Source organism: Oreochromis niloticus, linkage group LG23 (genome assembly GCF_001858045.2).
Source record: "Oreochromis niloticus isolate F11D_XX linkage group LG23, O_niloticus_UMD_NMBU, whole genome shotgun sequence".
In the NCBI taxonomy this organism is placed as follows: Eukaryota; Metazoa; Chordata; class Actinopteri; order Cichliformes; family Cichlidae; genus Oreochromis; species Oreochromis niloticus.
This window is the reverse complement of record NC_031986.2, coordinates 36,401,178-36,427,488: the sequence shown is the minus strand read 5'-3', so window position 1 is coordinate 36,427,488 and position 26,311 is coordinate 36,401,178. Positions and strand designations below refer to the sequence as shown.

The 26,311-nt window shown below is 39.7% G+C and overlaps 3 protein-coding genes across 11 annotated transcripts in view; 2 read left to right on the top strand and 1 right to left on the bottom strand.

Annotated features, from left to right (window-relative positions):
• Nucleotides 1-8,953, top strand: part of LOC100700621 (cyclin-dependent kinase-like 5) — a 50,833-nt gene extending 41,880 nt beyond the window's left edge. For 2 of the 4 annotated variants that reach the window (XM_003439793.5, XM_013267615.3), the window contains exons 13-19: nt 349-450; nt 851-956; nt 3,399-3,522; nt 3,740-3,845; nt 4,019-4,141; nt 5,607-5,768; nt 6,314-8,953. In XM_003439793.5, the coding sequence (XP_003439841.1) occupies nt 349-450; nt 851-956; nt 3,399-3,522; nt 3,740-3,845; nt 4,019-4,141; nt 5,607-5,768; nt 6,314-6,673 (1,083 nt within the window). In that variant the 3' untranslated portion in view covers nt 6,674-8,953. The remainder of the gene's footprint in view (nt 1-348; nt 451-850; nt 957-3,398; nt 3,523-3,739; nt 3,846-4,018; nt 4,142-5,606; nt 5,769-6,313) is intronic. The other 2 variants (XM_005478822.4, XM_005478823.4) reach the window with 2 other exon arrangements.
• A 325-nt stretch (nt 8,954-9,278) lies between these two features.
• On the bottom strand, nt 9,279-13,784 carry LOC100694307 (retinoschisin). The gene is made up of 6 exons (XM_003439948.3): nt 13,679-13,784; nt 13,337-13,362; nt 13,046-13,241; nt 11,041-11,182; nt 10,760-10,955; nt 9,279-9,928 (listed from the first exon to the last, which is right to left on the bottom strand). The coding sequence occupies exons 1-6, from the start codon at nt 13,731-13,733 to the stop codon at nt 9,776-9,778; spliced, it is 768 nt and encodes a 255-aa protein (XP_003439996.1). The 5' UTR covers nt 13,734-13,784; the 3' UTR covers nt 9,279-9,775.
• Nucleotides 13,785-15,859: 2,075 nt separating this feature from the next.
• LOC100694576 (AP-1 complex subunit sigma-2) overlaps nt 15,860-26,311 on the top strand; it is a 31,073-nt gene continuing 20,621 nt past the window's right edge. For all 6 annotated transcript variants that reach the window (XM_003439949.5, XM_005478819.4, XM_005478820.3 and 3 more), the window contains exons 1-4: nt 15,860-15,974; nt 19,025-19,203; nt 24,274-24,382; nt 24,484-24,621. In XM_003439949.5, the coding sequence (XP_003439997.4) occupies nt 15,864-15,974; nt 19,025-19,203; nt 24,274-24,382; nt 24,484-24,621 (537 nt within the window). In that variant the 5' untranslated portion in view covers nt 15,860-15,863. The remainder of the gene's footprint in view (nt 15,975-19,024; nt 19,204-24,273; nt 24,383-24,483; nt 24,622-26,311) is intronic.

Sequence of the window (26,311 nt, the reverse complement as noted above, 5' to 3'; positions counted from 1 at the left end):
ACCAGGTTTTGTTGGACGGCTCTGCCTCAGTCTCAGTTTGTCCAGTGACGCAGCCAGGACTTATTCTGGTGGCGTCTGAAAACATGATGTGTGTTTAGGTTCTCAGCCAGATCTTGTGTCCCAGGTTTGTAATGAATTGGAAAGGCAGGATTAACATAGCTGCAGCTTCATCTGTGAGCATTTGAGGTGCTAAGAGTGTGGCTTTCTTTTTAGGACATGCAGTGAATCATGCTACCCGTATATTTATATATACTGTATACACACATATAGTATATATATACCGTGTGTGTATTTGTATGTGCTGCAATGCTGAGCTCACTTCATGCTTCATCATGTCTCCATTAACAGAACGAACAGGCACCCACTGAGGTCACCCACAGCAGACCTCCAATAAGGGACTCCACAAGGGACAACACCGCATCTTTTCACACACAGCGGAAAAAAAGCGAGGTCCGACATTCTGCCTGCACCCACCATTCCCCACCCACATCCAGTCTTCCGAGAGCGCGGATGTGGGTGGATACTGCTGTCATGAACTGCTCTCTCTTTCTCTTTTTTCTCTGTCTCTCCTGCATCAGATGCCTCTTCATTTTCTCTGTGTGCTTTGCTTCCCTCTAATGTGACTTCTTATGGTAGCGCAGTCGAGCTCGTCATCGCATCGCATTTCAGTTCTGGGCTACATTTATAGCCCGCACAGATGTTTTATTATAACGACCAATCATAAATCAATACGCCCCCACCTTATTTTTCTGTCCCTTCAGGTAAATAAAGGTATCGTTTCAGACAGAGAGGCATGCAAAGCAGGCAGCCTCTGAGGTTTTATGTCATGAGTTTCTCTGTTGTGACTCAGGTTGGCTTATATCATGACCAGCAAACAGAAGATGGGGGTTCTTCCAAAGAGAACCGCAACATCTACAGCGAATCCATGCCAAGGCGGGTGGGCAGCTTCTACAGAGGTTGGTTTAATCAGGAGTGATATTTATGGCTGTGGCTTTCTTTCTTTCATTGCTGCAGTAAGGGGGGAAAGATTAACTCCAGACACATCACTGGAGGGAATATTATTTTTTACTAATCACTGATCAGGTGCTGCTATATAGAGAATTATTATATTATTACAGACTCTTTAGATGTCTACAATAAGTTAGAGAGAAATACAGCTGTTTCACTCAAAACTAAAAATAGCCATCTTATCACCAGACTCAGTGATCTTCATCCTCTAATGTCTGTAGATTTCATAGCAGTTGATTAAAACGGTCGGGCAGTGGGCCCATTTAAAATCAAAAGCCTTACCTAAATTAAATTTGGCTGATCTCCAGTTCGAGGTCATCTTCGCGGGCATGTCCAGACAGCCGCTATTTTTAGCTCACTCGCTGGAAGTTCTGTTCTTCCCGCTTCCACTGTGCACTCGGCTATTTCACCACACACCTCAAACTTGAGAAGAGAGCATAAAAACTTGTGTTTCAAACCGACTGGAATTTCACACGGAAGATAACTGCTGGCGATGAGAGCTGGGTCTCCAGCGACAGCTAAGCAGTTTTCAGCCATTTCCACCAGATTTGCCTCGCTGTGATTTTGTCCACTTTCCAAAAATTAAAATCAAGTTAAAGGATCACAGTTTTGACATGTTGGAGGAGATTCAGCACACACTGCAGAAGTACAAGGAGACCGAGACCTAAAAATAATAGCAGCACTGAAAATGATCCCACAAGAGGATCATCTTCAACAGGAGATTGGTCAAAATGAATCGTGTTTCATTCTTTTAGGCCCATTCTGGAACTTTTTACACAAAACTCATTACAATATGTCAGGAAGTTGCTTAAAGCAGGCTTAAGAGTTTTGACAGTGATGCGGACTGAGCGAGATAACTCGTTAAAAGATGTGCTTGCCACCGTTTTGGAGAGCACAGTATGCAGTAAAGGAAAGAACATCTGATGTAAATGTGTTCAGCTTCCTCTTTAAAGTAGTGTCCTTCGGGGCAGCGGCTATTTTAAGACCAAGGCATGTGTGGCTATTCAGACATGAGTACTGGCTCCATTGTATCACAATAGTGACATTTCAACTGAAGTATAATCTTGAGGAAGAAGTTTAAATTACAGTGAGCCAAAGCTACGGTCAACTGGACGCTCTCCTTTAGATATCTCAGGGAGTCACTTCAGCTTTGGGATGATTTTGTGATTGTTGGGGACAAAAGTGTGATGCAGACTCTTCAAGCGTGTTTCTGAATGTGGTTGCCTTTGGGCGCTGCAGAGTCTTCCACTGAAAATTGAAAAGCGTCCCTTTGCGAAGCCTTAAGCTGAGCATTATCGTCCTCCTGGTTATGTTACCCTGCTTAATCCTCCTAAAAGGGACCATGACTTGCAAAATTATTTTGTACTGGACAAAAATGGAAATGAAACCATAAACTCTGTACTGAAGCGCAGTAAAGATCCAAAGGGCTGTTTTTCTCATAGACAGTACAGCCAAACGTCTTTTTACAAACAGAAAGGATGCAATATTAAGCACTTCTAAGCTTCATATTTATACAGTCTATGGTCTGAACAGGACTTCACCATAGTTGTTGCTGCTCTACACACATACCTCATTTACATACATATAATGCTATACCTGTGCGTGTCACTTTATTAGCATTAAAATCAAATAAGATCTCGTTTGCTGAAAATGAGACAAGCTATGTGGAAATTTGTGCATTGTTTGGCATTAGTCCCTCCTATAATACGAGGGACACACTAACTCCATCAGGGTATTTTTATATTCGCTTCTTTAGCATTTTTTGGGGCGGCCAGTGCTTGAAACTTTGAGTATGACACACAATCGCTTTAGCTTATGAATTTGCTTTAAAGTCTAACTTATGGTACTGCACAGGAGCCTTTCTTTGCACTGGTGTGTCAAGTTGTACTTGGAAAAAAATCCTGAGGAACACTTGCTTTTACTGAAAGGAAAAGGTCAGAAGAGAGAAAACCAAAACATCTGATTGAAACAGAGCACCATCGATCGCATTAGCTAAATGCACGAGCTTGATACAATTGCAGTCTGTTACATTTCCAGTTCACAGAAGTCTTTTGCGTGTGCCAATCAATTTCCAGTGTTTACACGGCGTGTTACAGCCAAGCCGACCTGTCACAGCTGTTAAAGTCTGCATCACTGTTGGTTATGGTATAAATTTCTAGTTACTCGCAGCTCTGTTTTTATTATATTCCCTGTTTTTTGTTGCGTTATCTTTGGAAATGTTGAGTTATGTTTTAATCTTAATTTATTTGTATTACCCGCCTAAACTTTAGATATATGTTTGGGTCAGAGCTAGAATTATGACATCTAATGACCTGCTAAAGTGGACAAAATGTGTTTATTTCTCTGTATATTGGAGGTAAATTAACCCATTTGTTGTGTTTGTTGAACAGTCCCATCTCCCCGGCCAGACAACTCCTTCCACGACAGCCGGGGTCAGGGTCGGGGCTCGGGCTTGTCTGGGGACGGCGGCAGTTTGGCGAATCACTCCAAACGACAGCCGGCTTTTGACCCCTGGTAATTATATCTTCAAACCACAACCGAAAATAGTTTCACACCAAAAGAACAGCAGCGTTTATTCTCTTGGCTGTCTGTGGTGCTGTCAGAACAGTATACCGTCAGATTTAATTTCACACCGGCCACATGACGTGGCATCTTTAACAGAAATTCTTACTGGGAGTTGAAAACTTTTTAGCCGAGACATCACGCTCATTACTCTTTGTTTTTATTTTAGGACTGGCCCAGATACTGTAGTCTTGAATGCCTCTGAGCCTTCCAAAGAAAAGGAGAAGCAGGGTTTCTTCAGAGCAATAAAGAAGAAAAAGAAGAAATCTCAGATGGTATGTTGTGTGAAGTACATCTGAGGACTTACGCCCACGTGTGGATGCAGTGTTTTCCCATCTATGAGCCTCATCGGCACCTTTACAGAAATATAAAACCATTTATTGTTGTTGTTGTTGTCATGTGCATCATGTTTACCTCTACCACCAGTCATGTGCCTCTGTAATTACAGATGGAAGTCCCTGATGGAAGGCCTCCTGTCATCAAGAAATGTCTTTTCCCTCTGTTTAGCCCAAAGAATAACATAAAGCATAGTTCCTCTGTGAGAGTCCTCCCTGTAGTGTCCTCTCCCATGGTACATGCTGTTTTACACTATCCTACTCACCTCCTGCCTCTGTGTCACCCATCTAACATTGCATGCTTTAACACCATTGATCAACACTGTTTTAATGTGTGATTTTTAAGCCTGGTTTTCCTGGTGGTGAGTTGAGTGAATGAATCAATAAACAAGCTGGATCCATCTATACAAGAAAAAAAAAGCTCCCACTTTGAAGAAAAGCATGCACTTGACTGCAATCGGTATGAAAGGATGGATCTGACGGGTCATTTTTGTGCTTCTGATCACTCGCCACTGATTTCAGCCATGGCCCTAACAGCATGTCTCTGCTTATGAGCTGAGGATGGACGAGAGCGCTCAGGCTTTAGCTGAGCACACACGGTTTCAGGAGTTTGTGTGCTTGTTTTCACGAAGCTTTACTGCTTACCGGCATCACGCAGAGACATTTGATCAATTCCTCTATGTGCACCTAAACCCATGACTTTATTACAGAGCAAAGATCAGAAAGGGATGGTGGAGCTACAATAATACTTGCTAAATATAAAAGCGACCACATTTTGGCGTGTTAAACTGGCTGCCAGCTCTGTGGCAGTGGTGGTTCAGCATGAAACAGGTGTTTGAGGCTCTTTCTTCCCTTTGCATTTCTATTTATAAGTGACAGTTTGCTCAGATTCGGGGAGGGGGGGTTACATGCTGATGACAGAGCACAAATAAATGCAATCTGGCCAGGAGGAGGAATCAGGCAGTCAGACTCGGAGTCGGTGGAAAACGGTATTTACTGCATGAAGAGGAGATCATTTGAACTGCGTTTGAATTACGCTCAGAAAACATCTTTTATTTATCAGAAACGAGTGGAGTGTTCTCTTCTCTTCCTCAGATCAGCAAACACATTGGGGTTTGGCTTCTGATGCATGTTGTTTGTCTGTTTTCTTTTTATTTCTTTACTTCTTCACTGCACTGGAGATCAATAAGTAACAACGCAGGTTATCAGATGTAACTTCACATTTATGTCTGTGATGAATGAGCGCATGTAAAGGGTAACATGAAACACAGAAATCTGTTTACTGAAGATGCTCATTTCCAGCTCCACAGTTTTGTTCTCAGACTCTAATAGAGTAGCTTTGCATGACTCACAGTTCAAAATAATCCTTATTTAAGTTGATTAGCTGTCTAAAAAGCACAATTTTAGCTCTCCTTTCCTTTTAGGTAACTTTCTACTGATTGGCTGCTACTCAAAAACAAAAGGTGCAGAGATTGCCTACTCTCTCTGACATCACGCAGAACCAGAAGTAGAAAAAACTGTTAGAAATGAGTGTTTAGGCCAGTTTGAAACGATATAAAGTAACTTCATAAATAAAAACAGTCTAGCAGATTATGTGAGTGTTTTTGGTTGCCCTAAACATTGTGCACTGCTGTCCTAGTCATGAGTGTGAAATGTGCCTGATTGGATGAGTGAATTATACCTCCGCGCTCTGTGTCACAGGTTTCCGGTGAAGGCGTGGATACGGTCATCCAAAAGTCCTCCAGGTCTTCGAGTCACCAGAGCAACCGCCACAGGTCACGTGACAAGAGCAGAGACCGGGACCAAGACCGAGACAGGGACAAGGACTGGCCGCCTGAGAAACTGTCCGATTCCCACTCTTCGGTGAGAGTTCTCCTCGTGCGCTGTTGTGAAGTGCTTGATTTAAACATTTATCCATGAGCTGCATTTCGTTACATACGCTCTTCCTGAGGAGAGCGCCAAAGAGAAATAAGAGCAGGTATCCTCGTCTAGAAGATCTAATCAATGCAAATCAGCGTCATCTTCTGACCAAGATGTCAGGGAGAGAAAAAACAGATGGCAAACAAAAAGGGTGATGATTTCTTCAAGAAAAAATGCTCTTTTTCTCTCCTACAGATTGAAATTTTGTATGAATGTTTCAAGAACTGAATTATAACTCTGAGCCAAATAAGTTGCAGACTTTTAAATTTTACCGGTTCTTCTGTCCGTTCACGATGATTTAGTAATCAAATAAGCAGTGACTCAGATGTTGGTGTTTAATAAAAGCAAAGACACACCTTAATCCCTTCACTGCAGTAATCATAAGAGACGGTCTGACTGGACTGATAGTCCGTCATCGACGGGATTAAACCCGTTGTGAGCGCAATTTTTCTTTCCTCTGATATTCTGTGTTCTGCCGTGTCTTTCAGAGCCAACCGCTGAAGTCGCTGCGCAAGCTCCTGCACCTTTCCTCCTCATCCTCCAACCAGACCGCATCTTCTGACATGCGCTACCAGCCGCTGCCTAATTCAGCCTCTGCTCAAGGTGGTTTCACCGAGAGCCGGGGTCACTCAGGGGTCAGCACGCCCCAGCTCAAGGCCCGACAGTCAGCGTACCCGCTGCCTGGACAGCTGGATTCCGGCTGGCACACGTCCGCCCTGGGCCGCCCCGAGGGCAACCCCTACCCGGAGCAAATGAGCATCAAAGGAGGCCAGAACGGGCACGGCTTCGGACGCCCGTCCAGATCTCGTATGCCAAATCTCAACGACCTGAAAGAGACAGCTCTGTGATCTCCAGCGCCCCACTGCTCTCACGCGTGTGTCAGACTCCTCTGTTACCACCTCCCTCCTGTAACACCTGCTCCACCCCCCCACACACACAAACACACACACCAAACCATCAGTTCAAACACTGCTTGCAAACAGGCCAAAAGCCTTTTTACGTCCAGATTTTTTTAAAGCTTCCATGTTTGATAGACTTTATATTAATACCTATGTAATTCTGATTATAATTTGTATTATAAAGTAAATATATTACAAATTCAGTGTATATATATATAAATGGATAGATAAAGTGTAGATTTTAAGTGTAAGTATTTTTGTTTCTATTAAATATAGAAATATAGTACATTTTACTGCATAGTATTATTTAAGACTAATCTAAGGCATTCGAAGCAAATGCAGTTTTATCAGTTGTTACAATAGAGATTGGTAATGTCAGTATCTCGTGTTCATCTCGTCCAGGATTGTAATTCTCTGTCCAAGCTGTCTTGCCTATGGATGTGCTCTGTCAGACTGGTTACAGACGCTCAAATGTGCAACTGCGAGCCAGTGCAGCCGTGTTGAAATATAGCTATAACCTGTGCAGTTTCTCTGGGCTGAAATTGACAATCTAAAAGCTTACATTTTATTGCTCTTTTCTTTCTTTCTTTTTTCTGAAAGGATTTTAGGTTTTACGTCTTAAGTGCAGCCATTTTAGAAACTACGGTGCCATCAACTAACAGAAAGCCTAACCTACATCGCCCTCTGTGGGAGATATCGAAGCACTGCACTTCCTGTTTTCTGATTGAGGTTATCAGGCACATTTAGACTTTTCCATGCACTGTATGTGTAAATGACCATTTGCATAATATAAACCAATGTTACACAAATAGAGCAAACCTCACAGTTTAAAAAAATGTGTATCTATACAAAGGCGATGCAGGAGCATTAATGTGCCCTTATGGATGAATTATAATGTGTTCAAATGTTCTGCACTGCTTTGAGCAAACGTCAACAAACATCTGCAGCTGATAATGAAGGAAGTGGCTTTTCTCTGAAAACTACAGGATTCAATAAAGACTCTGTTGTTTGATTATTTTATTTTTTTAACTTCCAAGTGGTTCCGCTTGTCTGGCCAGTTAAAAACATGTAGAAATGCACCCAAAAAAACCCATTTAAAGTTTAACTGCTGTAAATGTAGATTTCTTTATTTTTTAGAAGGTAACAGCAGTTAGAGGAACACATAAGCCATTCTGGGTGTATGTGGTACAATGACTCCCAGCCTGTGAAAATAACCCAAGCACCACTGTTTCTCCTCCACCTGTTAGCTATTTAACACCACACATTAAAATATTTAAAAGTGGATATTACAAGTTTTCTTTGTTTAATACACTTAAACTGTCAATATTAGGATAATGGAACGGCATCTCTTTTAGTAACCCTTTTAGCCAGACTGACTGACTGACCAGATGTTTCTGCCATTCATACATCCATTTACTTGATTTGTATACATTCGGTTTTTCTACCAAGCACATTTTCAATCACAATATCAATTATATGAGTAATTAAACCTTTGATTTTATTCATTTCAGCTGCATTTACTCCAAATTATTACTTCATGTTTATTGAGGGTAAATAATAATTTTGTTTTGGGTTTAGACTTAGCTGTTTCAACTATTTATCCATTATTTTAATTACTTCCACCTAACCATCCATTTAAAAGCTCCAGCTTTTTCAGCTAGTGTTTTCCAGCTGCTATTTTCCCATTTATTAAATACTTTAAGCTACTTTGTTCATTGGTCCAAGAACTATTTTTCACATTTATCTATTTCTCTGTGTTCAACCATTATTCCACTATTAGCCGTTCCAGCTGTTAGTTGAACTTTAGCCGTTATATTTTTTATTTTTTGCAACAGTTTCTTTTCTTCTTCTCTTTCTTTTTTAATTGAAGCCGATTATCGATGTACTCTGGCTTTTTCTTTCTTTAGCCATTTCTCCATCGCCCCCCTGTTTTCTGACTGAGGTTGGCTTTCCTCTAACATTAACCGTTCGCCCGTTTCTTTCCACAGCTGTAATATTTTTTCAGCTGCAGCATCCTCGCACTGGTTGGGAATCACTGTACTGCTGTATTTTTAACTGTTTGCACACACTGAACCACTTGGGATGAGCTTTGGAGAAATCTTAAAATGGAAAGGCAGCGGGGGGGCAGAATCTGTACTGTAACGTTGTTTTTCTGTTGGAAATAAAGTGCCATGAGAGTAGCTTGGCAGAAATACATTCTAACCTTTTTAATGTTGCACTTTGAAGAGACTACGTGGCTCAGCAATATTGCTCTGTAAATTCTTCCTCACTTTCATGTTCGTGTGCGCAGTGTGTGAATATTGAAAGACGAGGGAGGGGGGGCCCCGCCGGCTCCTGCTGTAACACGCTGAGCCCAGACATGACCGTGTCGTATTGTGTGTGGTGCATCTGTAAGGACTGTGCACACTCTGTACTTGACACAATACGTTTCTCTCTTTGGATTATTGTTTCGCTGAAGGAGCACCGTGTATTATATTAATACTGATGTGTGACTACTTGTTTGGTAATATTTATAACAGAGGATGTTTATCAACTGTTTAAATGAAATCAAGTATTAAGTTTGTGCTTTTATTACAGACACAAATTAGTAGCATAGTCAGTGTTTATCTGCTTTTTTTTTCCAACAGAGCATTTACATGACAGCATAAACTCACAGATGAATGCTTAACGATTTTAGATTATTCATGTTTACATATGTAACAGTAAATCTCAAATAAAACAAGCCCGTTTGATTTGACTCTGAACATGTAGAAGCTTTTTTATTTCCTGACGCAGTTAATAACTGCTTTATTGAAGGTGACAAATTTCATTTTGAGCTGGAACGCTTTGGTGTTTACGTAACAGCACAATGCGCTTTTGGAAACTTTAATACAGACAAATAATCCATCAGAGGACACCAGCGATGTCCACCTGCCTAGAGAGCTGTGAGCCTCACCAAATGGGGACAAACTAGACTTGTTTCAAAGGATCTTACAATGTTACACAAATATTCCCCTTTTGGCAAGTGGCAGGGTTGGCAGGGGAATGATGGTCGGTGAGGTAAGAAACACTTCAGGAGCATTTGTTCATGCACATCAGCAGCTCCATCCTCATGGCGATGCGGGTGTGCCAGCCCAGCGGCAGCAGGCGTACATAACGAGCCACAATAGGCGGGCGCAGCAGGTTTTGTACCGTGGAGGAGCGATCGGAGTTTCCGTAGAAGACCTAAATAAGAAGAAAGTACACAGCATTTAAACATACAGTGTGCTCATTTTGTATCATTTACACACACAATAATCAGAAAAGGCTCTTAAAGAGGACCTTCTATGATTACTTCCACCTCCATAGTTTTATTCTTTGAATAGCTTTGCATGATTTCACAGTTCAAAGTACTGTAATCCTTATTTATATTAATGGTGCAAACACTCAGTTCATCTACTATATGAATCAAGCAATTTTAGTTTCCTTTGACTCAACTTTACTCTGATTAGCTGCTCCTCGTTAAACAGAAGCTTTGAGTTGCACAGCTGTGTGGATGATATGACCATATTAGGAGTATCCTATATTTTCCTATATTTTTGACACCTTACAAGCCAAATAAACTCAGCAGCAGCTATGTGTGATCTCCTAAATCATTCACCAGGACTTAAAGCAGCACCATATATATAGCAGAAAAGCATAACAGGTCCACATAAAATGACAACACAACAGCCTTTCTGTTGGATATATTTGAACAGTTTAGTGTGTACTGATTGGTGTAGGCCAGGGATTTCAAACTTATTTTACATTGTGAGCTTTATGCTGCTCACTTTGATCTTAAGTGAGGTGGACCGATGAAACTCCCTTCTCTCTCAGTGTAAAGACGTTTAACTGCACATATAAACCCTGAGATTATTGCATTTTCAATAATAGATCTCAGTTTTTCCAAATTACAAGGAAATAATGCTGAAGTAAAAATGAAAGTGGAAATTTTGGGGGTAATTTAAATGGTAAAAAAACCCACAGTACTCAGTTATTATGACACTTTCATATGTGACTCCTGTTTAGTGCACCTACCCTGTTATTTCCAGTCTGGTCTTTGTAGTAGATCCAGTTAAGAGTTTCCAAAGTGCGGTACTGGATGCTGTATTTAGTGATCCACTCATCAGCGTCGCAGCGGCCCTGGGTGAGGATACCAGACACCACGCTCACCTCCTTCAGGTCGATCTGGATCCACTGGTACTGGTCGTTGAATTTGGACAGCCATGCGCACCTAACAAAGATTCACATTCCCAGTTATTTGTTTATCTGGGGTGCGCTGTGTGACACGAACTGGAGAAGGGGTCACCTTGACTCACCCAAAGCCCTGGTTGTTAAGGCGAGCCTTGTTAGGGATCCAGGAGGAGTACCAGCCGGTGTACTGGTCCTGACTGGAGCAGCTGATTTGATCTGAGGTCACAGATCCAGATTCAAATCCCAGTGGTCTGTGGTATGGGCATTCTGGGAACGGGAACGTTCACAGTTTACTGTGGCATTAAATTGTATGAATTCCTGAAAATAAACACTTAATAAACTTTCTAAACACTTCCAATGAGCTGGGATGCAGTGATTGGATCATTTTTGTGTTAAAAATGATTTATTGCCATCTTGATGTTTTGAACCTGAGCACAGGGGAGATTTAACTGAGCACTAACATTACACGTTCACATGGTAGCAACTTGTCAAGTAAAGTGTTGACTGCAGTCTTGACACTACACTACGTTATGTTCTGTATGGGGTGGTCATGATGCTATACTATTTGCCTTTTGCTTATCCCGTGTGAGTGCAAGGAGAGCAGTGAGCAACAGGTACCAACAACCTTTCTGACATTGTGCACGCACAACAAAATTACTGTTATGCTAAGCTCATCAAATAACAAACAAATATAAAAAGTATAAAATGTTAGAAATAAGAAATATTAAAATATTGGATTAACATTGTCAAAAAACAACAAGACTGTATATCTGCAGAAAACCAAATCAGCAAAAAGATCTCACACCAGCTGTCAGCACTGTTGTGGAGATGTGATGAAATGGACTTGTTTTGCAGCCACAGGACCAGGACACCTTGCAGCCATTGAGTCGACCGTGAGCTCTTCTGTATACCAAAGTATTCTAGGGGCAGATGTGAGGCCACGTGCCCCACAGTTAAAACTTGCGCAAGACTGGGTCATGAGCCAGGGCAATGATTAAAGCCCAGCAGCATTTCTATCAAGGAATCAAGGTGCTGCAAAGGCCGAGTCAAAGTCCAGACCTCAGCCTCACTTTAATGCGTTACACCTTAACAGAGCTATGGATAAATGAATGAAATCAAGCAATGCTGTGAAGAAACGTGCAACAAAATCCCTCCACAATGATGTGACAGAATGATAAAGTCATATTGAAAACAATTATTTCAAGTTATTGCTATTCAAGTTAATGCTTCTGCAATTTCACAATAAATAATGACACAGTGGAATATGTCATGTGTCGTCGTTCATCTGATGTATTATTTACCCAATGTTTAAGACCAGGTAAGGACCAGATGATTTTCCCAGTTGGTAAAACCAAAGAAATGAAACAGGGTTTACTTTCTTTTTTCCATGGTGATAAATTGACTTCAGGAAATAAAAAATATATCAGTTACTTCAGATGAAAATGACTCCCTCTCACCCCTGACTGGATTGGTTTGAAGCTGCCAGAAAAGCGGATGATAGAAGTGATAGAAGTGCTGCCTGAAATGAAATGTTTATTCCATTTTAAAGACATTAAGAATGCAGCAGAGTATCCTCTTCCAGCTTTTCCTCTTGTAATAGTCCAACTTTGCTAATCAGAACTCTTGCATGATGAGGTAGAAGAAGATGATCGGGGCATTTTCTGATGTGTGCTTCCTTTGCTAGTATCATAGGTGAAGGTCATGGCCTATTTGGGCTCCCTAATCTGTTCGTCACATTCCAGCACAGGTAATGAGATTATCTGAAAAGCATTTGCCTTTGCAAGCTTCTTCCTCACAGCTGTTCATTTCTTAACCTTCAGTGCAAGCCTCTTTCATCTTACAGGCTGAAAAATTGCAAGATCAGAGAGGTGATTGTGCACCGCTGCAGCGTGAAAGCACATGAGGACACAGCCGGCTACCATCAGCTGTTTGATCCATCACAGATGTTAAATAAAGATCCACAGGATACAACTCTGCCCACCATTAATCTTCACATGTGTGACTTTCTCCTGCAAGTTAGTGTCCTTTGTATAAAGGGGATCCCATTAATCACTTTTTAAAACCTAAAAAAGGGCATCCAGCATGAGTATAAGTGAAACAGACAGAGGACTACACAGGTGGAGTCCTCACCTGGCATGCAGTTCAGCAGGTGATTTTGAGATGGTGGCGGCGGTGGCAGCGAGGTCGGGGGAACAGGTGGGATGACAGCAGGGATGCGTGCAGATTCGCAGTCACAGGTACAGGCTTTCGCTTTTGTGTTCCAGGTTTCGATCACCTGCTGGTCCTCCTCCTGCAGGTCCTGCTCCTGGATGGCCTCCTCCTCCTCCTGAAGATCACACACGGTGGAATCAATCCAGAGTTTGCTCTCAGAGTTTAAGACTGTTAAACCACATTTTAGACCTTTTTGAGACTCTTTCTTACCTCCTCTGACTGAACAGTGACCAGGGCTATACACCCCATCGACAGAAGCATGAAATGTAAGAGCAGATGACAGAATAAAATGTGTAAGAAAAAAGAAAATGACCTAAAAGAAGCACCATGTCAAATAATCTTATGAATTATTGGATTGCATCTGAGGATTGCATGAAGGAAACACCAAGGAAATGCTTTGTACCCTCTTTATAATTTCACTTGCAGCAGCAGCATTTTGGTGTAGTACTACTCACTGCTGTTTTAATAACTTGTGGGACCATTAGCATTATCATAAAAGCACAATAACTGTTGCGATTATTTTAAGGCAGGATCAGCTGCACAGTGACTTACCCTGAGAGAGAAGCAGGAGGAAAAGCACAGCAGCACGACAAGCAGGCATCTCCATCTTTCCTCTTCAGCTGTGCTGAAATGAGATGTGTGTGATACCCACTGCAAGTGGATGGGATTACTGTAATCCACAGGCCTGCGATGGCCTTACCTAATGCTCCTTATTGGCCCTTAGACACCTCCCTCAGGTGCTCTTGCACTGAATGTCATCACCTCATCGATAAAAAGTGGCCATCATTCGTGATGGCAGTGGTGTCTTTGAGGTTTTACACTCAGGTGAAAAAGCTAATTTTGTCACTAAGGTCATTTATGGTCCTCTTATACATCACACATTAGTGTTTATTATACATATACTTTTTCATTTATCTGTGCCAGATGAAGGCTGCTTTAGAAGGTAAGCCACTGTTCATCTAGACAGAGACCAGTACCAGCGAAATGGTATTCAGTTTGTGTACAAACAAATATGATCAAATAGGCCTGAAAGCAGCAGGTTTGTCTATGACAAAAAACTCACTTTAAATTCAAAGAAATCAGAAATAGTCACAAACATTTTAATATTAATTTAATATGTTTGACTTACACTGGGATGGATCACAGTTACCCACAATTGCCATCATCCATAAAACTCACTACCTACAAGTTTAATAATTTGTTTAAAAAGGCTACTGTAAATATAGGCGGAGATTTTAATTTTGTACGTTTGAGAGTTACTTATTGCAATTCAGAGTTATCCCAGCATGAAGAGATGGGATGTAATCTCACATCTGCTTGTTTTTGTCAGTTATCTGGCTGATAATTTATAACATGACAAGTTGCCCCCAAGGTGCCTGAAATCTTATAAAAGCTGGCTGGTTAAATGTGGGTCAAAAAGATGAACGTGGCAGATGCTGCAAGTTGATTGTTCCAAAAGTCTTATTTCTAGAATATTGAAGCTTTGCAGTGACTTTAATCCGTTCAAATCCCCAATCAGTGCTGGCTGTCCAAGTAAACTAGACACACTACAGTTCCAGTTAGGAAACCACAACAGTTTCCCCACCAAGTAAGCACAAAGTATTCTGTTTTGAGAACTTAATTTTCTATTCAGATGTTCATTTTGCCCTTTAAAAAGTTTGCAATCCTGCACCTCTACCATTAAAATGTCTTGGAGAGCTTTGTTTATAACACCTTTAAGGCCAGATCCTCAGGTGACACACACACCTGCTTTTAATTAAGATCCATTTCCATCCTTTCATCATCATTTTCATCTCATTTACCGATTTTACAGCATGTTTTTGTAAGTGCTGGCCTAGATGTTTTTTTTAGGTTTTGCATATATCATATTCTTCTACAGCACATGAAAGTTAGCTATTGGCTAAACCTGATACACTGTATCCTTACTCTTATGAGATACTTATAGAATACTTTTGTGTGTTTTAACTGACAAATAAAAAGCGAAGGTAACAGTAAGTACCGAGGCTCAGTTCAGCACTGCAGCTTGAATTGCCCAGAATTTCAGTTTTAAGTGTGGAAAAAGTTCTCTCAGGTGTGTCATCACCTGATAGGTTGTGGACTGAATGGCCACTCTGCAGCACACAAACCAAACTGAGTCAGATGGGAGACTTAATGTATGTCGGAATGGAGCAAGACTGCTATTAAAATGTTTGAAGAGTTTAGTTAATGATCTGATGTGTTTCAGCAGGCAAAAACTTAACTCTGTAAAAAATCCACAGAAAGGGTCGTCATTAACATGCAAAAGCAGAAAATAAATAGTGTAGGGAAAATTTAAAAAGCCAAAAAGACATTTTTTGCAACATACTGTGGTCCTTTGTCTTTTTGTCTTTTAGTTTTTGGCCAGCAGAAACTATTAAAATGACAAGGAAGGGTAAACTTAGACATAAGAAAAATATAATGTATATATATAGATTATATTAAATAATAAAATACATTTTTAATTTTGTAATAGATTCAGTGTAATCAATTTAAATATTTAATTATTTTTTAGATTTAGTTCTCCATATAATTTCAGTCTCATTTCAGGTTGATCCGTCTCTGTTTAATCATTCAGTGGATGTTTGAGGTAATGAAGTTTGAATGGGCGGGACGGAGTGGTTTGATTGCTTTCCGTAGCAGCCAATCATTTGTATGTTGTCTAATTAGCGCGTTGACAAAGGCGGGGACTACAAAAACGTGTCAGCCAATAAAAATCATCATGTTCGCCCTAGTGGCCAATCAAAAGGTTGTTAGAGACTGGCCGTGTTTCGGGGTGGTGTTGGGTGGCTCATTTCTTCCGAGGGGGGGATACACAGTGTTATTATTCAAGGTAAGTAGTTTTGAATGTGTGAAATTTTGTTTTTCCATTAAAATGTACAAACGCGCTCGGTGACCTGTGGGTTTTTTAACAGGCTCTATGATAACAGAACGTGCTAAAGGTAGCAGTCGCTGAATAACGGTGTTAACGGTACTTCCGTTCGTCTGTGTTCATAGCGGCTGAAACGGGATGATTTCAGTCATGTTTCTGGTTTGGCTACATGGATTTAAAAGGCTTTAAAATTTGGCCGTGAAAATAACTGTGCCGTTGCATGTGTTTGAATGCATTTAGTGAATTTAAAACATGCCCGGTGCTCTGTTTTCCGTCAACTGTTTACCCTGTATTTAAAACTGAAGTAAAAATAGTGTTGGCATGATGGAGGGCTGTCGAGGTCGATCGATATAGCTTTTTTTTGTACCGATACCAAGACTCATTCTTAGTAATCCAGGGGATTGATATCGTATCAAAATTTACAGTCAGATAAAATGATGGTGCTTTAGCAATATGCGGACCACATTTTATGACAGGAAAGCTGTTATTCAAAGCTTTGCTGCTTTTTTTTCTAATTATTTATACATTATAATGTGTACATGCAACGATAATTGGAGTTGATGTGTTATTGTTCTGTTATTTACTCATAATTTACTCACTTGTTTTTGGCATGCCACTTTGTCAACTTTTTAGTGTTGTGCATCTTCCCATTCTTATTTTTCATGTATTTTTAACGGAATTTGAATTAATTTAAATGTATTACCAATACCAAGAGAAATCCTTGCAGTATACTGGCAGCCTGTCTGTTGTGTGCCCAACCTTTCAGCCAGTGACAGCTGGGTTAGGCTCCAGCCCCTCCCTGAAATCCTGATTTAAATAAGTGAAAGAAAGTGGATGGATGGATGGATGGATGGATGGAATACCAATAGAATTGACAATAGATACTCCTCTTTTTTTCTGATAGAGAGCTGGGTTTCTCTGTTACTACCACACTTACTTCTTTGATCAATTTTAATGTCCTTTTATTGCAGTTTTAGCTGTTTGGGGTAGTCTGAAGCTCCCTGTTAACTTAGGTGAAGGGATGCACACAACTACTCGACTAGATATTTAAACATTAAGCAAATTATCATTATTATTATCATTATTAGTAGTATTATTATTAATGTACAACAATGGTTTTGTGTTGGTTTTAAAGCACTGTTTACACAGGACTTGCAGCAATGTCATGACCATAGACGATAAACGAAAAACAAAAAAACAAACAAAAACATGACGTGATGTAGGTAGGGCCTAAGAAACCGAAGATAAACCTTCCTTATTTCAAGATGAACAATCGAAGCTACTGAAAATAAGATTGCAGGATACAATGCATTGGCAAATGACAGGGTAGTAAATACATTATTAGGTTACCAGAGGCAAACAGATTCTGAAGTGTCTATTACAAAACTAACCATCATCTTCAAAACAATGTGCGACAAATTAATCACTATGTCTATATTACAAAATTTTAAAATTGAGTGTTTTCACAAAGAATACTCTAAACTAGGGCTGCTCAATTATGGCAAAAATGATAATCACGATTATTTTCACTGAAATTGAGATCTCGATTATTTGACGATATTTATTTAACAATAACAATGTATTGAATAATGGCTTTAAAGATTGTCAAAAAATAATATAAAATAGTGTGCAAATACTGATTACAGTGGAAATGTTTGCAATATAAAAAATAAATGAAAAATGTAAACATCTATGTTTAGTGAACTTCAAAATACTGCACAATATTTGATCCACGTCTGACTCCGCGAACCCATAATGTTTCCACACCACTGAAGTCGTTTCACCTCTCTTTTCAACCAACGGCATTCTTTCTTCAGCAGCCATTATCCTCTCCTCTCCAAATAACTTCTGCTTAGCTTTCCGAGCTTCCCTCAGGTCCTCTTAATTGTTGTGACGCGTGTTTGAAACGCAGAGAGTTGCGCTCGATTTGCCACACGGAGCAGCGCGAGAGTAAAGCACGAGGGAGGTGCTAATAATCGGCTCAGTCATTTTTAATGATCGTTGAAAGCCCAGATCGTAATCTAGATTAAAATTCGATTAATTGAGCAGCCCTACTCTAAACTTTAATATTGTTAATAAAAAATTAAGAGTTTATTATTTGTTACTATAAGTTAGTTTTCATTGTCCAAGTGCAGTATTTTCATCTGGCCCACAAGATGGGTCAACACGTTCTCTTAAAATTTTCAAGAAACAAGAAAATGATAGTGACAAAAGTTTTGAACATCAACCTCACTAATTCGGTGGGCTGATAATTGATTGACAATTCATAATAGAGCCCAACAGATATATCAGCAGGGCTGGTATTGTTGGCTGGTGTTAGCTATTTTCCGATATATTGGTATTGGCATGTATCATAGATTATAAATGAAAATGTAAAAAGTAGAGAAGAGATCACAGAAACACCCTTCAGCTGTGTTATTATGAGTAACGGTGTAATCCACAAGCTTTGGGATAATTAAAACAAGATTATTTTTTAAACAATGCTGTCATACTGTCTTAGTAAGGATTATTAAACAAATACATGTAACAGATGTTAGGGAAATAGTTGATACATGTTACAGCTGTCTAGGTTTTGTATGTCAGAAAGGAAAAAAAATATTTGCTTATGTGTGAGAGTTTTAAATCGTCAAATATCGGTATCTGTATTGGTCTAAAAAAAAATCATGTATCAGTCAAGTTATAATCTATAGCGGGCTTTTTATCTTTTACACATGGGAGCAGATCATCCAAAAACAGCAACTCACTGTCTAATTTGCACTGGTTGTCCTTTATTATTCATTTTCAAAAATTTGATTGACCTGATTAAATTATTTTTAGGCATCATTTTGTACTGCCGTAATAACTTACTCAAATTAACTTGTCAGCATGTTACATCACATAAAAAGTGCCGTGAATTTCTTTTTTGAATGCCTTTTTTGTGTCTCTTTGTGCAGATGTCTTTAACCACCCACTCCTTCCTCTCATGTCTTTATTCACAGCCCCTCTGTTTTTGTGTCATCTCTTCATTTCAGATGCAGTTCATGCTTCTTTTCAGTCGACAAGGCAAGCTTAGGCTCCAAAAATGGTACGTGCCTTTGTCTGATAAAGAGAAAAAGAAGATCACCAGAGAGTTGGTACAGACAGTCCTGGCACGGAAGCCTAAAATGTGCAGCTTTCTGGAGTGGAGAGACCTTAAAATTGTGTACAAGAGGTGGGTAGGAACTGGACTTGTTTCTGAACAAAATGTGTTCTGGTTGAACGCCCTCAGAATAGAATATTTTCACACGTCCCTGGGCAATTCATAGGCCTGTCATTCATAGACATGGCTCTGCTGGGGAATCAGGAGAGTGTTACCAAAGAGATGAAGGCATCATCATGACAGCACTCAGACTACAACAAGAAAGAGCATTAATTTAGTCTCATTATATCCTGTTGCTGTGCCAACGGACAAGGAGGCAGACTGCTTGTGAACCGGAGTGACCCCACTGGGATGGACTAACAGAGCGCCAGAACTGCTGATCAGTTTGCAACCACTGCCCCACCACACAGATGTTTATGTCATCAGTTAAATTCTCACTAAGTGTTAATAGTTCTTAGTATTTTTTTTACATGTCTATATGTAAAAGATAGATGTAGCAAATGTGATATCACCCATTGGTTTAGGACATTTCGAAGGACCGCTGCTAGGATTTTGACCATCACTGTGTTGGGTTTTTGGAATCAGAAGTGACCACATGTGAACAACAGGGTGGAGTACTAAGTTATCAGTGTGTTATTAGGCCTTGTTAGCAAGCCATTTCTTTAAATGATACTGGTGGATTTCACGCAAAATTGAATTGACTGTATAAATGCATGGTGTTTGATGGCCTTGTTTTGGAGACACAGGATCTTGGTACCTTGCAGTTATTGAGTCAACTATGAGCTCCTCTGTATCTGTTGACAAATGTGAGGACGTCTGTGTGACAGCTAAAGCTTGTCTTAAATTGGATTGTGCAACAGGACAATAATCCCAAGCATAGCAGTAAATCTCATGGTTATAGCCACTGTGACATTGCCTGTTAGTTTGTAGAAACTGATTTGAAGCCTTGAGTTTAGTATTTTGGTCACTCTACCCTCAACATGATAGCCACAGCCTAATGCACGTTCAGCTTCATCATCTATTTTACTCTAAATGGGACCATAATTTATAATATGAATATCAAGTTGGTACGAAGAAGCTCTAAAAACAGTGACCAAGATCATAAACTTACCGGGAAAATGTTTGCTTAGTTTGTAGATAATGTGAACTGTTGGGTAATTTTCCCAAAGGGAGGGAGGGAGACAGGACAAAAGACACGCTGTGGAGGAGAGCCAGAGATTAATAACAGCTAATGATTAAATGCAGAGACTGAAAAGAAGTGAATGAACAAGAAGGACTCGGTGCATCATGGGAGGCCCCCAGAGGCCTAGGCCTATTGCAGCATAACTGAGGGATGGTCACCTGATCTACCTATAAGCTTTTTCAAAAAGAAAAGTTTTAAGCCTAATACTTAAAAGTAGAGAGGATTTTTGTCCCCTGAATCCAGACTAGGAGCTAGTTCCACAGAAATGCTGGAAGGTCTGCCTCCCATTCTACTTTTAAATAAGATATGAATGACAAGTTAGCCCCAGTAGTCCAAGTGCAAAGTGCTCTATTTGGTTGTCTTAAAGATAAGATGGGGCTTGATTATTCAAGACCTTGCATGTGATGAGAAAGAGATTAAATGATTCTAGATTTAACAGGGAGCCAATGAAATGAAGGCAAACATAGACATATGTCAGTGCTCTCACTACAGAATTCTGGATCAACTGAAGCCTTTTTGAGGATTATTTAGGACAGCCTGATAATAATGAATTAACAGTAGTCCAGTCCAGAAGTAATAAATACAAGAACTAGTTTTTCAGCATCACTCTGATACAGATGTTTCTAATTTTAGCAATATTGTGCAATTGCAAGAAAGCGGTCCTACCTTTTTGTTTAGTATGCACATTGAATGACATATCCTGGCCAAAAATGACTCAGACATCCCTCACAGTGTTATTCGAGTTCACGGTAATGCTATCCAGAGTAAGCATCTGGTTAGATAATATTTTTAGAGCTAAGCACAGTGACCTAATTTTTATCTGAATTTAGAAGCAGGAAATGAAATGCCATCAATATCTTTAAGAGATTCCTATATTTTAAGTAATTGCTGTGTGTGGTATGTGGCTTCAAGGATAGATAAAGCTGGGTATCATCTGCATAGCAATGAAAATGTATGCTATACCTTCTAAGTATACTGCTGAAAGGGAGCATGTATAATGTAAATAGAATTGGTCTTCTTTTCTTTAATGCATGGGACAGATTTCTGGATTGTTTAGCTCTGGCTAAAAGTTTCTTTGCAGAAAAAAATGTCTAATTTTGAGCAACAACATGGATCTGTATGTTGACACAGAGCATACAGCTGTAGAAAAAGGCTTTAATAAGGTACAGCCACTAATGCATCAACATACAGCCTGTCAGTGTGTAGACGTGTAACTTGTAACACTGAAAATTTCTCTGTATAATTTCTCACAGCTTACAGTAATTTAGATGCTTGCAAGCATCAGTTTAAAACTGATCTTCATATTTTCTTTAAATGTGACAGAGAAACAGAGCAAATTAGAAGCAAATAATGAAGCTTAATATTAGTTTTTACAAATGACTGATTCTTCCACATGCATTTTTGTTTTTTTGAGCTGAACCAGGACCAAAACTTCACTGAGTTTAATAGAAAGCTGAGAGCTGAAACTGTGCTTTATCAACCTAAATTCTTAAAATGCATGCTGTTTCCCATCTGATGTGTCAGAATTGATCCAGGACCAGAAACAAGGATGGATCCTTTGCCAGTGGCACTACTCATGGTGATATTTTGTGCCAAATTAAACTGTCTGTAGCTCTAAAACGTAGCTCAAAGCCAGCAGTGGGGAAAAAACCTTTCTGACATAATTATGCAAACACATTTTGGTCTAATCTACTTGTAAATCTGATTCTTACCAAAAACCTTTGAGAAGCACGTCTTGCCACTTAATAGTCCAGTTTGTTAACACTTGAGTTATTTTGAAGCCTGTATTTACAATTTTCACATTAGTTGTTTAACTGGACATAAACACTCCACGTATAGAATCACCAGTCAAATAAAAAAAAAAGGCTTTTGGTTTATAAAAGTGCTTCAAGTTACATTTGTATTATGCATGTGAGAAGGTATTTGACTTTTCTGCTTCATTATGGCTCAATCCAACATGAACAGCTTCTCTGCACGTGCTATCAGGGTGCTGAACAATTCTAGATCATGATATTCCGTCTATGCTCATACCTGAAGGTATAAAATAGATTCTGGGTAGAAACTAGATTCTTACTAGTTTCAGTTCATGCAGAATAAAACATTAAGACATTTTTGGTCTATCTGAGAATCAAGAAGAAGGACTATTTGGGATATATTCATTGGCTAACCACATGTAATTCAGCATTTTACAGTCACATCCACCACTCGCTCATTACATCTGGTCTCAGTACACCAAAATGGAGATGGTGAAACAGCTCAAGTCAAAGCTCAATAACTGGTCTTTAGTAACTCAGGGGTGACGTCACAGTGGCTGTTACCATATTTTATACTCTCTATGATACGTTCTCTTTACAGTAACAAGTAGGGAGGATTTAAGCTGCTTGCTGCACAGTTGAAACTGTCATAAACCTCTATAGAGGGCATGTGTCAGTGCACCGTGATTGGATAATATGTTTCCAGGCTCTGATGTTGATTGGCTCTTTGAATGTTGGGCTGCTGCCATCTTTACAGTTTCACAGTTCTCCCATAAATTTCTTTAAGGCTTCTCCTTACATGTCAACTGTGATTGGATGCTTTGCCAGCAGAACTCCTCATGCTGATATTTTTCCCAAAGCAGACTAAATTGAAATTCAAAGTGTAGCTCCAAGTAAGGCTCTGAACTGTCTGCCACATGTGAAATGTTAATATAACCCTTACTTAAGTGTTAAGCAACATTCTATAAAAATGTCTTATTGAAGACTAATCCACTTATACAACAGGGGGACCTGTGCCATCAGGCTGCCAATGCAACATAAAGATGTTCTTTACTTTGGGAGCCTTCTCTACACAGAGTGTGCCTTATCTTTTAAAGCGTTGACTTGTTTCTGGAGTGAGTCAGCTCCAGTAAAAATGCTGTCTCACTGCTCTTTTGTAATGACTAAACCGAGCCCTTTGTGCTTCCTGCTTGGCTACACCTTGCATTAATTTTCACAAACTGTAGACAAAGATAGAGAACAGCTCGAAACAATCAAGAATTCACCACCAGAAAACGGCCTGGCTAATAAGCAGCCTTGCTGTTCTCTGTGACCTCTACGAGTATTGTACACTTGTCTTTTTATAAATCTACAGCCCTGTCCATTGTGTCCTGCCGCTCCTCTGGTTTCAGAGGATCAACTGACCAGCTCCTTTATTAGCCAATCATCACATGCTTAGTGCCTTAGGGATTATCAGGGATAAAGAACTATGGCAGAATGGGGCTTAACTGTTTCAGCCTTCTGCATCCGGCTTCTGGCTTTTAAATGAATACCCTGTGCACAGTAAACAGCAGGCCTTAATAATAATGGAGAAATGCCCTCTCAGCACCATTTCAGTGTGATGGGAGACAGTACATCACTGTGAGAGCCTGTCGCAGCTTTACAAATGCCTGAAGTCAGCTCCTTGGCTTTGGCTATTTGATGATGTAGTTTTCACAACGAAAGATTGTTATTTAAAGGGACAGTTCACCTCAAAACCTAATTCATGTTATTTTTTCTCTGGGCTGTAGTGATGGTTATCTTTTTTGGGTGTACGGCATGCAGTTTTGGAGACATCAGCTGTGGAGATATTTGCCCTCTCTTGATTATATCGAAGACCCTGAGACATTTAAAGGACACAGCAGCCTCCTTCATGCACTCTGGCAGGAAATATAGACTCCATAAATCACACAGCAAATGCAATGCATGTTGTACTACCCTGTATATTGTTTCGACTATGTAGTTTTTCCTATTTTAGCTTTAAGATTGAGTATTTCACATGATTGCACATGTATACCTAGAATGAAAATAACAGCCTCCACTGTGCTGATGGGGATGACTTTTTCTACTTGACAATTGTAATTAAAACAACAGTTTCCATATGAAACTTTCTTAGAATTATTATTCTGAGTAAGCAGGGAACGAACTTTTTCAGTTGAAGTGAATTTGCTTCTCGCTGTGTTGCAGATATGCCAGCCTGTATTTCTGCTGTGCCATTGAGGACCAGGACAACGAGCTCATCACGCTGGAGATCATCCACAGATATGTGGAGCTGTTGGATAAATACTTTGGCAGTGTGCGTTTGTGATGTCTGACTTCTTAATATTATTCTTAGTTATAATTGCCACGTGTTGAGCTGTTCATTAATGTTTAAAGTTGTTGCATGTTGTTCACCAGGTTTGTGAACTGGACATTATTTTTAACTTTGAGAAGGCCTACTTCATCCTGGACGAATTCCTGCTGGGCGGAGAAGCTCAAGAGACGTCTAAAAAGAATGTGCTGAAGGCCATCGAGCAGGCTGACCTGCTACAAGAGGTAAGATATGTGATAAAACCACCATGGGAACAAAAACAGTTTCAAATACCACATTTCTGGTAAAGATATTTTACACTAGTACACCACTATTTCCTATGTATATATTATATTATATTGAGGATTTCTGGAAATCTGGAGACATCCACAGTTATTGGTGGTGGCAGCAAGTAAGGTTTAATACTTTTTGGCTCAGTTTGCAAGTCATGCATTAAAGCCAGTCTTTAGACAAAAAACATTTTGTAGTAGATATTTTTCTTTTAGTCGAGGATGGGTTTAATCCATGTATGGTAAACCGGTTTCTTTTATTGTTTTATTGCATTTTATCAGTACTTCTCAAAATAAATAGCTGAATATCGTTTTTTTAATTCGCCAATGAAATCAGTGGATGGAAAAGCGTGTTGTGGGGTCAGTTTAATGTTCCAGTCAATTAATGCCAATCCACTATAGCACTAATTGTGAGATGGCGCAGTGGGGCTGTGTTTTCCTGTGTTGCATCTGTGCACACAAAATTAATTGATGAGGAACGAGACACCAAATCACAGTCATGTGTGGCAAATCTAGCCAACTGCATGAAGGCAGATGTTCAGTATTTAATCTTAACATTTGCCTGTTCTATTTGTAGACTTCTACATAGGTCTTTATATGTGTTAATAGCTAAAAGAAACATTAGATTCATAAAGAAACATGTAGCTTCTTCTTCTTTCTTAGAAAAGCCACAGTGCGTAGGCCAGCATGGGGCAGGTAACCCACTGGTGGAAATGCTGAAAGTGGTGTTGAGAGGACAAGCAGTAATCTGGCAGCCAGAGACCATGGGAGTTTGATGAAATGTAGTGATTTGTAGACAGGTGAAATTAAAGAGTCAAAGTGATTGAAGTGACTGCCAGTGGAAGCAGTGACATATAAGCTAGTAAATACATTAGATGGTTATCAACCTATTTGGAACGTGGAAAGCTGCTTTGTTGAACAGCTGTCAGCTACAAAGCTGCTCCATGAGCGAATCGTTTTATATGTGTGAACAAGTTTTATCACCAGGTTATTATCTCTCTGAAAATGTTTATGTCTATGGTGAAAATAAAATGTGTTTATAGTTCGAAGGGAGAGCCATGAATTGTCTCTATGAAATTGCACATATTTTTAAAAAGTCTGTTCAAGACCGTGAGATTGTTGTTCAGATATACTCAGATATACCCCAGTGAAAAAGAGCTAAAATCAAAAGTTTTGTAGCTGAGAATGTCAGACTTTCAATTTTGTAAATAATGACTCTTCCCATCTGACAACACAAAGTTACTGAGACCTGCAGCCTAAAGCAGCCACAAAGTCACTTTTTCTGTGGTTGCGCCTTCTTGTTCCATTTCTCACTGCAGTGTCATGAAGTGATCCTCTAATAAGATTCAGTCAGTGATTTCCTGTAAAAGCTCCATAATAGAATCAATTCTCAGCTTTTAATGCCAAGCAAACATTAAGAAATACTGGTTTTGCATCGGTAACTGCTGCAGCCTTAAATAGTAAAGCTGATATTTTGACTGCCTTATTTTCTTTCATAGGTATGCTGTCATAATGGTGGATGGTTGTAGTTTCATATTAAAACACGTGGTCAGACTTCAGGTTGATCTGAAAGCTTTAAACATTTTTTTCTACTCTTGGATCTATATGACATCATAGAGACAGGCTATTCCTTTTATGGTCAATC

What these genes read in the sequence shown, in the direction of transcription:
- LOC100694307 (XM_003439948.3), bottom strand. Translation starts at nt 13,733, where the DNA reads ATGGAGATGCCTGCTTGTCGTGCTGCTGTGCTTTTCCTCCTGCTTCTC. An exon ending in CTTAACAACCAGGGCTTTGG is followed by an intron (nt 10,956 to 11,040) that starts GTGAGTCAAGGT and finishes AATCTTTGTTAG; the next exon opens with GTGCGCATGGCTGTCCAAAT. An exon ending in ACCAGACTGGAAATAACAGG is followed by an intron (nt 9,929 to 10,759) that starts GTAGGTGCACTA and finishes CTTCTTATTTAG; the next exon opens with GTCTTCTACGGAAACTCCGA.